At 30.9% G+C, this 14,321-nt stretch overlaps 1 protein-coding gene across 3 annotated transcripts in view; it reads left to right on the top strand.

Moving 5' to 3' along the window:
• Positions 1-14,321, top strand: part of LOC145292220 (prolyl 4-hydroxylase subunit alpha-1-like) — an 89,597-nt gene that overhangs the window by 24,802 nt on the left and 50,474 nt on the right. For all 3 annotated transcript variants that reach the window (XR_013869569.1, XM_080138541.1, XM_080138542.1), the window contains exon 4: positions 8,965-9,211. Coding sequence is in view for 2 of the 3 variants with exons in the window: in XM_080138541.1 (XP_079994667.1) it covers positions 8,965-9,211 (247 nt within the window). In the remaining variant the exon portion in view is untranslated. The remainder of the gene's footprint in view (positions 1-8,964; positions 9,212-14,321) is intronic.

Genomic DNA, 14,321 nt, shown 5'->3' with positions numbered 1-14,321 from the left:
TTTTTATTTAAATTATTATTATTATTAGTTATCTCCGTTTTGAATATTCTAATGCAAGGCTAACTGACTAATGTAACGATTATTCTAATGCAAGGCTAATTGACTAATGTAATATTCTAATGCAAGGCTAATTGACTAATGTAACGATATTCACATACTGACTTTTTCTACTTCCGGTCTCCTAATAAAAGCAAACGTCAACATCGATGTGATCAGACCAAGAGTTAAAGTACTGGTGCTATATTATTTTGACTAAACAATATTGGGATAATATACTGATGTCGTTTTATTAAATTATGGTTAATTTCAAAATTATTACTTTGAAAAATATTAAGCACTCTGAAGGCAGTTTTTTATCATATGATTAATCTATTATTATTATTATTATTATTATTATTACTACTACTACTACTACTACTACTACTACTACTACTACCACTTTCACGTGTTTGTTTCTATATTATCACTATATTCGCACCGGGGCGTAGAAATTTTCAGATTGGTGGAAGAAATGCACCGTCAGTATTTGTTAAGACGTGCATTAAGGACAAGGAAAACTCTGATGTAAAACCTGAGGTCTACTGTCTCCTCTGTCTCGTGGCAACCATTGAACCGAGTGAGATTAACAAGTGTACTAAAAAGTGTGACTGGTTCAGGATGAAGCCTTTCTTTTGTTCTTTTTTTTTACATGGGAGGTCACCACTTATCAAGGCCCGGAAGCCACTCTGGGATAAGGGTACAGTAATCAATGGTATAGTACTGTAGTAATCGTTAGTATTGGAGATTTTATAAAGTGTCTTACTTAAGGGGGCGATTTATCAAGAATTTGTTTATGCTGGACTTGAAGACATTCAAGTTTCAGTCAGGTTAGAAACGGGCAAACGGAAGAGAGTTCCACAGGCGTGCACTTCTAAGAAAGAAGCTTTGTTCATGGAATCTACGTTAGCAATAGAAAAAGTGATTTCTGTGCGCGATGGCAGCAGCATTAGGTGTATCAGAATTTTGGGAGAATTTTTGACACCCATTACACAAAACTGCGAATAAAATATAAAAAAACTCGTCATTTCTCTTTTTAAAGTGGGTTGCTTATTTTCTTTATGGATTATTATACTTCTAAAATAAGCTATTAAAATTGTTTAAAAGTTAATAGAAATATTATTTTTTATTTAAAAAACAAACAAACAGTGTTTAAAAAGTGCTGGCGCGCCTTAATTCAGACATTTTTTTTTTTACGTAATGAAATCAATTGAATTTTACGAGTTAAATATTTTTCAATTTTTAAACTTTAAAAAATCAATCAAAATTTTTCTATCGGTTCAATTTTTATAAATAAATCATGTGTGGATTTCCGAGCAACTAAGTAGTTGTGGGAACCATCATATGTCGAAATCGACGAGAATATCATCACTACATTACTTCATCAATAACTGAAAATAAAATGCATTATTAATTAAAACACACACACACACACACACACACACACACACACACACATATATATATATATATATATATATATATATATATATATATATATATATATATATAGCATGGCTACCAGGTGTTATCTGGGTGGAGAGAGTTGGTATACTAAAGATACTGAGCAACCCCCAGAAAAAATGAATGAATACAACTTTGTGCCACCGAAAAAAATATTAGCCGCAGTAGGTAGGCCCGAACCTGTAATGGGAAAGAGGGAAAGTAGGTGAAAAAAGCTAACGCGCTAACTGTCATGGCCACAACGACTTATGACGTCACAACATTTCCAAATAACGTTTTTTAAACGTACATTCAGATTATTTGGGGTATAACTTGCAAAATATCGACGCAAAAAGTGACCCCTCCTTGCAAGAAACGGGCCAGTTCTCCTAGACAGAATTAATCTATTTGGCAAATTTTTACATTTTTTTCGTCTGAAAGATTGATCTTTCTAACGATACCATCTTTGTCACGGTCAATATTTTCTTATGGCGTCTGTCAATATTTTTGGCTGACATACAAACATACACAAAAACTAACACACATTTCCCCTTTTATATAGTAGACTAGCCTGGGTGTGTGTAAAGGGGCTGATTGAGCAGCCAAAGTTCTAAAAAAATGAATCAAAACAACTCAAAATAGCAGCGAGTACCCGTGAACGCGCAAAAAAAAATTAGGAGTAGGCAAGCTCGAACTCGTAACGCGCAAGAGGAAAAGTAGGTAAAAAAAAGCAAACATCTTATCGATGCGGCCACTGCGATTGTGACATCATGGCGTTTTATACGACGTGGTTGTCGTTCAGCGTGAATTACTTGCAAAAATGTCGACGAAAAAAGTACCTCCTCAATGTAAAAACCGGACCAGTTGACAGTGATAGATTTAATTATTTTTAACAGTTTTTGGATAGTTGTCGCCCGAGAGACTGAGCTTTAAAACTATATCAATATTGTCACGGTCTGACGTGACTGTCGAAAGTTTTTGGTAGACATACAAACACACACACATACATAAACACATATTTCTCCCTCTATATTATAAGAGTCTCCATTCAATTTCGAAAGAGAATGAATACCCCATGTAAGGATTCATAAGCGTGTAATAGTCAGGTCAATGTTACGCAATCAGCAACCATTTCTCTTCTGAGTTAGCACTACCTAATTCCAGTAGCATGTAGAAGTGTAGGACGACTGGAAAAATGTTAAGATAAGCAGAGAACGCGAACAAATCTTTCCAAATGAGCACCCATTTTTTTAGTACTGACTAGTTACAACACTGCTTAACTTCAGTGATCTAACGATGTGTCGGTATGATTATACCATATTATATGTATGTATGTATATATGTATGCATGTATGTATGTACGTATGCATGTATGTATGTATGTATGTATGGTTATAGCTTACACACATATATATAATATATATATATACGTGTATACATTTATGGGTATATATATGTATATATATATATATATATATGTATGTTTATATATATATATATATATAAACATACCTATATATATATATATATATATATATATGCATATATATATACCCATGAATGTGTACACACACACACACACACACACACACACACACACACATATATATATATATATATATATATATATATATATATATATATATGAGTAAAAATAAAATAAAAATACAAGCGATGGTTGGCGTTATGTTATTTGAGAAGGAAAACCGAGAATTAATAAAATAAATGTCGCACATTTATAGTTTCGACCCAGAATGGGAAGGACCTTAGGATTTTTTTCCTTTTTCACTCGCATGTGGTCTGTCTTGTTTTTCTTCTACATTTTTTCATACGAAATCCTGATGATGTTCCCTGAAATAGGGACGAAACGTTGATTACTATTTTATTAATCCTCGGTTTTCCTTCTCAAGTAACACACACACACACACACACACACACACACACACACACACACATATATATATATATATATATGTATATATATCTTTTCGCAAAATCAAGACAACCAAATAAAAAATGAGAACATTATATGCTGTATTTTCTTATGGTTACAATTGTTTAGAGGAGAAAAAAATCATCATTATACAAAAGTATAGACAAAAAAGACAACACCGATTTTAAATAAATTTTAGAATGAAAAGTTTTGCGGGAAATACAATGAAAAGAGAGGGACGTGAAAGCATTAGAAAAAATTTTAACGCAAAAGGGGGTACATGTGTAGGACAGGAGTTGAGTAGACAATATATTTAATCAGAGAAAAGGATAGTTAGGGTAAAATAGGGAGTAAAATATGAGATAAAAAAAGGGAATAAAAAAGTTACAGATGTAAAAAATTTACATCGGATCACTTATGCTAAAGAAGGTAATATTTTGCCTTTCACTGGACTGAATTATAAACCGCTATTTACTAGTTAGACTACTTGTTTTCCTCTTTTCCTTTGATTTTTTGGTTGGTTGGTTGGTTGGTTGGTTGTTTTATGGCATATCAACTCTTTTCAGGTTATTTAATGCCGAATCCAAAGATTGGAGAAAAAATTTTCAATAGAATATATTTGTTGTTTTCAAGTCGGTTTCTATTTAACCCACAGTTATGACCCTAACAGGTACTACCACAGAGTGGTTCTGGGAGCAATGGCAATTAAAGGATGGTCCCACACTCCCCAAAGCCCGCACGGTGGGGTCTCACCACTGGATATAGTTTAAGGTCATATCCAAGACCCCTTTTCCTTTGAATTAAGCCTCCAATATTCGGAGTTCCTATAATTGGAGTTCATATACCTATTTTTGGGTAGCCATCTTTATTTTCAATTTTATTTTTTAAATATATTTTTTAATCTTTAATTTTTATTTTCCATGTTTTTTTTAATTCTATTTTTTATTATTTATTTTCTATTCCTTATGCTTTTATTCCCTATTCCATTTTTAATTCCTATTTTATTTCCATTTTTATTCCCTATTTTCACCTAGCTATTTTTTTCTCAGCGCCCCTCTTTTTTTTTTGGACTTAAAATGTTTTAATGCTATCACCTCTCTCTTTTCATTGTATTTCCGTCATTTAATTGATTGTTTTATTCTTTGTAACTTTGTAATTTTATTGATCTTAAAAGTCGAACATCAATAAACAAAAAATGGTTAAAAAAAACAGCTAAAAAATCTTAAAAACTAATTTTTTTTCAACGAAAAATGAAAAATATCTTTAATAAAAGACAATACTGTTTGTTTAGATACATTCATTGCTAATAAAATTCATTCATTGCTAATAATATTCATTCATTGCTAATAATATACATTAATTGCTAATAATATTCATTCATTGCTAATAATATTCATTCATTGCTAATAATATGCATTCATTGCTAATAATATTCATTCATTGCTAATAATATTCATTCATTGCTAATAATATTCATTCATTGCTAATAATATTCATTCATTGCTAATAATATACATCCATTGCAAATAACATTCATTCATTGTTAATAATATACATTCATTACTAATAATATTCATTCATTGCTAATAATATTCATTCATTGTTAATAATATTCATTCATTGCTAATAATATTCATTCATTGCTAATAATATTCATTCATTGCTAATAATATTCATTCATTGCTAATAATATTCATTCATTGCTAATAATATACATCCATTGCAAATAACATTCATTCATTGTTAATAATATACATTCATTACTAATAATATTCATTCATTGCTAATAATATTCATTCATTGTTAATAATATTCATTCATTGCTAATAATATTCATTCATTGCTAATAATATTCATTCATTGCTAATAATATTCATTCATTGCTAATAATATTCATTCATTGCTAATAATATTCATTCATTGTTAATAACATTCATTCATTGCTAATAATATTCATTCATTGCTAATAATATTCATTCATTGCTAATAATATTCATTCATTGCTAATAATATTCATTCATTGCTAATAATATTCATTCATTGTTAATAATATTCATTCATTGCTAATAATATTCATTCATTGCTAATAATATACATTCATTTGTAATAATACTCATTCATTGCTAATAATATTCATTCATTGCTAATAATATTCATTCATTGAAAATAATATACATTCATTGCTAATAATATTCATTCATTGTTAATAATATTCATTCATTGCTAATAATATTCATTCATTGCTAATAATATTCATTCATTGCTAATAATATACATTCATTGCTAATAATACTCATTCATTGCTAATAATATTCATTCATTGCTGATAATATACATTCAGTGCAATAATATTCATTCATTGCTGATAATATACATTCATTGAAAATAATATTCATTCATTGCTAATAATATACATTCATTGATAATAACATACATTTATTGCTAATAATATATATTCATTACAAATAATATACATTCCTTGCTAATAATATTCATTCATTGTTTATAATATACATTCATTGCTAATAATATTCATTCATTGTTTATAATATACATTCATTGCTAATAATATACATTGATTGCTAATAATATTCATTAATGCTAATAATATACATTCATTGTTAATAATATACATTCATTGCTAATAATATTCATTCATTGCTAATAATATTCATTCATTGAAAATAATATTCATTCATTGCTAATAACATAAATTCATTGTTAATAATATTCATTCATTGTTAATAATATACATTCATTGCTAATAATATTCATTCATTGCTAATAATATTCATTCATTGAAAATAATATACATTCCTTGCTAATAACATGCATTCATTGCTAATAATATTTGTTAATTGAAAATAATATACATTCATTGCTAATAATATACATTCATTGCTAATAATTTTCATTCATTGCTAATAATATACATTCATTGCTAATAATATTCATTCATTGCTAATGATATAGATTCATTTCTAATAATATTCATTCATTGCTAATAATATTTATTCATTGAAAATAATATTCATTCATTGCTTATAATATTTATTCATTGCCAATAATATATATTCATTGCTAATAATATACATTCATTGCTAATAATATATATCCATTGCTAATAGTATAAATTCATTGCTAATAATATATATTCATTGCTAATAATATTCTTTCATTGCTAATAAGATACATTCATTGCTAATAATATTCATTCATTGCTAATAATATACATTCATTGCTAATAATATTCATTCATTGCTAATAATATACATTCATTGCAAATAACATGCATTCATTGCTAATAATATACATTCATTGCTAATATCAAATATTCATTATAATAATATACATTCATTGCTAATAATATTCATGTATTGCTAATAATATTCATTCATTGCCAATAACATACATCCATTGCTTATAATATTCATTCATTGCTAATAATATTCATTCATTGCAAATAATGTATATTCATTGCTAATAATATACATTCGTTGCAAATAATATTCATTCATTGCAAATAATATACATTCATTGCTAACAATATACATTCATTGCGTATAATATTCATTCATTGATAATAACATACATTCATTGCAAATAATATACATTTATTGCTTATAGTATACATTCATTGCTAATAATATACATTCATTGCTAATAATATACATTCATTGTTAATAATATACATTCGTTGCTAATAATATACATTCATTACTAATAATATTCATTCATTACTAATAATATACATTCATTGCTAATAATATACATTCATTGCTAATAATATACATTCATTGCTAATAATATTCATTCATTGCGAATAATATACATTCATTGCTAATAATATTCATTCATTGAAAATAATATACATTCATTGCTAATAATATACATTCGTTGCAAATAATATTCATTCATTGCTAATAATATACATTCATTGCTAATAATATTCATTCATTGCTAATAATATACATTTATTGCTAATAATATTCATTCATTGCTAATAATATACATTAATTGCTAATAATATTCATTCATTGCTAATAATATACATTAATTGCTAATAATATTCATTCATTGAAAATAATATACATTCATTGCTAATCATATACATTCGTTGCTAATAATATTCATTCATTGCTAATAATATACATTCATTGCTAATAGTATTCATTCATTGCTAATAATATACATTCATTGCTAATAATATTCATTCATTGCTAATAATATACATTCATTGCTAATAGTATTCATTCATTGCTAATAGTATTTATTCATTGCTAATAATATACATTCATTGCCAATAATATACATTCATGTCTAATAATATTCATTCATTGCTAATAATATACATTCATTGCTAATAATATACATTCATTGCTAATAATATACATTCATTGCTAATAATATTCATTCATTGCTAATAATATACATTCATTGCTAATAATATTCATTCATTGAAAATAATATACATTCATTGCAAATAATATACATTCATTGCTAATAATATATATTCATTGCAAATAATATACATTCATTGCAAATAATATACATTCATTGCTAATAATATACATTAATTACTAATAATATACATTCATTGCCAATAATATTCATTCATTGCTAATAATATACATTCATTGCTAACAATATTCATTCATTGCAAATATTATACATTCGTTGCAAATAATATTTATTCATTGCAAATAATATATATTCCTTGCTAATAATATGCATTCGTTGCAAATAATATTCATTCATTGCTAATAATAAACATTCGTTGCAAATAATATTCATTCATTGCCAATAATATTCATTCATTGAAAATAATATACATTCATTGCAAATAATATATATTCAATGCTAATAATATACATTCGTTGCAAATAATATTCATTTATTGCTAATAATATAAATTCATTGCAAATAATGTATATTCATTGCTAATAATATAAATTCGCTGCAAATAATATACATTCATTGCAAATAATATACATTCATTACTAATATTATATTTTTTCATTTAAAGAAGCGTTGCCGAAATTTCAGTCTTTGCTTGTTATATCCATGTTAATTTTGATTTAATAATTCAAAACCATGTCATGTGATGTCATACTCGTCCTCTAATATCACGTGACTTAAATTTGAAGCCTCTTTAATACACTCGCACCAAAATGTTTGCTTTTAGTCAGGTTATACATCTGTATCATTGTCAAGTTTGTTAGTATCTTCTGATTTATAAATTATTAACTTCATTTTCAATTTGAGAAAATTAATTCTGACGCATTATTTGAAGAATTCGAATGCTAAATGCAAAAAAAAAAATGTCACTTTGAAAATGTTTAAATAACCACAACTACAAGTTTTTCCATTTCATTATTTTACAACACCCGAAAAATTATTTTTCACGCAATCTAAATTTCCCCTACTTGTATTTCTTTTAATTAAATTAAGTTTTTATGGTCAAATTCTACAAATGCAAATTCTCTATTAGTTTATCGAGTTGTGTATTCAAAGTATTAATATTTTTCTCTCCATTTTTTTTTGTTCTTCAGCATCATACATATGTACCGGTTGAACATGTCGGATGTGATTTTAGGAAATATCAGCACTTATATAACGACGCCAATGACCACAAATGAAGCGTTGCAGCTCAATCAGGTTGCCAGCGACGAGAATATGATCTACACGGAGATCTTGTGGCTACTTGCCTTATATCATTTGTTCAAAGGTGGTCGAATCGAGAAAGGCATTTATAACTTGGGCCATATCGATCGTGCCGTTGCCGGTGCCTACAGCAGGGTGAGAGTTTCAGTTTTATAGTAAGTTGAAGATCGAATAACGGTCTTCATTTCTCGGATGTTCAAGTACTTTCAAATCCTTCTGGAGTCATCGTCAGGGATAGATTAAAGTACTCGAACTTACGGTAAATATGGCGATTATATCAGCCAGTTCTTGCCGGAAGTAAAGACTGTTACTCGGAAGTTGGAAAAAATCAAAAATAGAATTAATAGACAAAAAACGCCTATTTTATTTGATAAAATACGCCTGAGAGAAAAACGCTGCCTATATATATATATATATATATATATATATATATATATATATATATATATATATATATATATATATATATATATATATATATATAAAATGTATTTAAAAAATGTATATATGTATAAATATTTTTAACCTTTATATATATTTAATTTTCAATAAATAAGAATATGCAAAATACTAATCATAGTAGGGGGTGATAAGCAGTCAAATGGATTAATCCTAATATTATAAATACAAGACTGGTAAATTAAAAAAATATATCGATTTTGAATTTGGAAACAGATGAATCTCACAGGTAAGAAATTCATTTTTATAGCATGAATAGGTTAGATAAAGTAATTAAAAATAGAAACTAGATCTAATATTTGTAACATGTCTTCTTCGTATGATTAGGGGAGATGGATTTCCTCCTGCTACAGGACTTCTGATTAATTAATTATTTTGACTTTGACTTTCCATGTCTCACTGACTTTATCAAATAGGTTACAAACCTTTATAAATATTTGCTAATATTTTCTCTCCTCTGATGAGATGGTAGATATCGAAACCCTATATGTTAAGGAGATTAATTTTCTAAAGTATTCTTTGTCTTGCTTAGAATAATAAAAATTTTTGATATGAAACTCAAACACTTAATTTCAATGAGGGTTTTTTGAAATTCCTTGAATCACAATTTAATTTATTTGCTCTATCTTGCATATGGAGCAATTCTTATTTAGATAAAATATTACCGCCAGTAATATTTTGTAAATCTTATAATCTCAGGTTTCCATACCAACTGATTGTTAAATAAAATGATTCTAAAGAAGTATATATATATATATATATATATATATATATATATATATATATATATATATATATATATACTTAATTTACTCACATAAAATTAATATACGAAAGTATAGATTTATGCGTAAACTTAAAGTATTTACTTCATCAAAAGTGCTCAATACGTAGGTAGAGCTAGTTTGTAATTTATAAAATATATATGGCGATTAAGCTACACTGAATATTCCGCGTTTCATCCACTCTAGGACTCCTCAGGCTTATATATATATATATATATATATATATATATATATATATATATATATATATATATATTACCGATTCCGGAAAATTTATACTAGTGCGGTGAATAATGAGAAATCAACAATTCCCCCACTATCCAACAACCATAAGGTTGCTTGTGCGGCAACAGAGAAGGCTGAAATGCTTAGATCCAACAAACCACTCTCTTCCAAATTTTCCTTTGTGGACAGAAGACACAATTGATGATCTGAAAATCACCATTTCTCATGTTCGTGATATAATAAAACCATAAACGCCTCCAAGGTGTGTAGACCCGATCTCATCCCTGCTATACTATTTTTTTTTCTTTTACAGAGGAGTCACCATTTATCAAGGCCCGGAGGCTACTCTAAGATAAGGGTTAATGAGTGTACAGTATTCAATGGGACACTATCGTTGTAATCATTTAGTGAATTAGATTAATTAAGCGATGGTTCATCAAGAACTTCTTCACATACTTTACAGACTCTTGTTTTAGCTGTAAAATTCCTTCTGTGGTGCCAGTCGGTGACCGTACTTCCACACAGCATGGTATAAATGCAGGTGTGCTCCAGAGGTTCGATCTTTAGCCATCTATTATTCCTGATATTCATAAAATCTCCTCTGATAAAATTTTTATCTCTTATTTAGTCAATTGCTCCATTGAGCCATGTACAGCTTTTACTATCTTGATAGTTTTTTTTATAAAAGATTTTTTTTTTACAAGGTAGTCACCACTTATCAAGGCCCGGAAGCCACTCGGGGATAAGGGTTATTGTGTATACAGTACGTTAGTGTTGGAGATTTGATAAAGTGTCTTACTTAAGGAGGCGGTTCATCAGGAATGTGTTTACATTGGATTTGAAGACATCCAGGTTGTAGTCAGAGTTCCACAGACATACACTTCTAAGAAAGAAGTTTTATTCATGGAATCTATGTTTTGATTTTGGCACAGATAAGGAGTGGGGAAAATTGAGAGAGGTTTAAGCTAGGCGGGTGTTTATCATCGAGGCCAGAGATTGGAGTTCAGACGAGCACCTGCCATGGTTATAACGATAAAACAAAGACAGGCTCGCAACGTCTCTCCTGTGGGAGAGAGGTTGCAGGAAAGAGAAAAGGGCATCACCCACTAGCCACGAAGTCTATTTTGTACTCTGTCAAGGCAAGATAGGCTGTTTTTAGCAGCTCCTGCCCAGATGTGGCAGCAGTACTCCATCCTTGGACGGACTTGGCTTTTATACAGATAGAGAATTGCATCAGGGGTGAGATATCTTCTGGAGCGGTAGAAGGATCCTACCATTTTTCCAGCGACCCTGGCAACTGACTTGATGTACGTGTTCCATTTCAGGTCAGGAGTAAAGGTCAAGCCCAGAAGCTTATCAAAACATGGGGCTTCCCCTAGACGAGAGCCATCCATTTCAATTGATGCCAGATGGGGATCAGAGCGTTGATGATATAAAGATAGGAGCTTGGTTTTAGATGCATTAAAAGTAACCAGCCACCTCCTCATCTACTGTACCACGCGCTCAAGATCAGAGAATCTGAGAGAACTTTGTCATTTACGGCCTTTGATGTGTTGCTATAGATGGTCGTGTCATCAGCATAGATGTCAACGAATGATTTAAGTATATGTTTTGAGAGGTCATTGATATATATCATGAAGAGAGTTGGGCCCAGGATTGACCCTTGAGGGACTCCAGCATTAATATTGAGGGCCTCTGATTTCTGCCCATCAACTACTACTCTTATGAGCCTATCGGAGAGAAATGATTTAATGATTGAGAAAACATTTCCAGTTATACCGTAGCTGGAAAGGCCCTTATGCCATACCTTATCGAAGGCCTTTGATATGTCAAGAGCAATTGCCCTTGATAGGAAGCCCTTGTAAAGAGATTTGCTAATCCTATAAGATACAACAGTTAGCATGTATGCTGTATATCTGGCAGAACGGGGACCATATTGCATGTCACTAAGAAGGTTATTTCTGCTGAGGTGGTTGACTACTTCTCTATTTAATATGGATTCCAGCAGCTTACTCATGACACACAGGAGACTTATTGGTCTGTACTGAGAGGGAGATGACTTTTCACCTGAATTCTTAAATACAGGACATATTGATGATGTTTTCCATAGTATTGGGAAGCACTTCTCTTTAAGGCAACTCTTAAAGAGTTTTGTAAGTATGGGGGCAAGTTCTAGTTGAAGCTTTTTCAGCACAATGATTGGAATGCCGTCAGGGTCAGTTGCTTTTTCTTTTTTTTTTTTTTTTACACAGTGATCACCACTTATCAAGGCCCGGAAGCCACTCAGGGATAAGGGTTATTACAAGTACAATACGTTAGTGAGGAGATTTGCTGAAATGTTTACTTAAGGGGGCGGTTCATTAGGAATTTGTTAAGATTGGACTTGAAGACATCCAAGTTGTAGTCCGGAGGGAAGCAGGCAGACGGAATAGAGTTCCACAGGCGTGCAGTTCTAAGAAAGAAGCTTTGTTCATGGAATCTGCGTTTTGATTTAGGCACAGATATAGAGTGGGGGAAATTTTTCACGGTGGATTCAGCTAGACGGGTGTTTTTCGTGAAAGATTGGTGAGGGGGGACCAGAGATTGGAGTTCAGACGAGCATCTGCCATGGAAATAACGATAAAACAAGGACAGGCTCGCAACGTCTCTTCTGTGGGAGAGAGGTTGCAGGGTAGAGAAAAGGGCATCCCCCACTAAGCCATAAAGTCTATTTTGTACTCTGTCAAGGCAGGATAGGCTGTTTTTAGCAGCTCCTGCCCAGATATGGCAACAGTATTCCATCCTTGGACGTACTTGGCTTTTATATAGATAGAGAATTGCATCCGTAGTGAGATATCTTCTGGAGCGGTAGAAGGATCCCACCATCTTTCCAGCAACCTTGGCAACAGACTTGATGTACGTGTTCCATTTCAGATCAGGAGTAAAGGTCAAACCCAGAAGCTTGTCAAAACACGGGGCCTCACCCAGACGAAAGCCATCCATCACAGTTGATGCCAGATGGGGATCAGAGCGTTGATGATGTAAGGATAGCAGTTTGGTTTTGGATGCATTAAAGGTAACCAGCCACATCTTCCCCCACTGAACCACGCGCTCGAGATCAGAGGAGAGAGAATCAGAGAGAACTTTGTCATTTACAGCCTTTGATGTGTTGCCGTAGATGGTCGTGTCATCAGCATAGATGTCAACGAATGATTTAAGTATGTGTTTAGGGAGGTCATTGATGTAGATCAGGAAGAGAGTTGGGCCCAGGATTGACCCCTGAGGGACTCCAGCATTTATATTGCAGGCCTCCGATTTTTGTCCATCTACCACTACTCATATGAGCCTATCGGAGAGAAATGATTTAATGATTGAGAAAACATTTCCAGTTATACCGTAGCTGGAAATCTTGTGAAGTAGACCCTTATGCCATACCTTGTCGAAGGCCTTTGATATGTCGAGAGCAATTTCCCTAGAAAGGAAGCCTTTGTCAAGAGATTCACTAATTCTGTGGGATATAACTGTCAGCACATCTGCAGTAGATCTTGCAGAGCGGAAACCATATTGTGTGTCACTAAGAAGGTTATTCCTGCTGAGGTGGTTGACTATTTCTCTATTTAATATGGATTCCAGCAACTTACTCATAACACACAGGAGACTTATTGGTCTGTATTGAGAGGGAGATGACTTATCACCTGAATTCTTAAATACAGGGCAAACTGATGAGGTCTTCTAGGGAGTCGGAAAGCACTTCTCCTTAAGGCAGCGCTTAAATAGTTTCGTAAGTATGGGAGCAA

Source organism: Euprymna scolopes, chromosome 13 (genome assembly GCF_053919585.1).
Source record: "Euprymna scolopes isolate OS-2025 chromosome 13, ASM5391958v1, whole genome shotgun sequence".
Taxonomy (NCBI): Eukaryota; Metazoa; Mollusca; class Cephalopoda; order Sepiida; family Sepiolidae; genus Euprymna; species Euprymna scolopes.
Note: the sequence above shows the minus strand (reverse complement) of the source record. Positions and strands in the feature narration are given on the sequence as shown.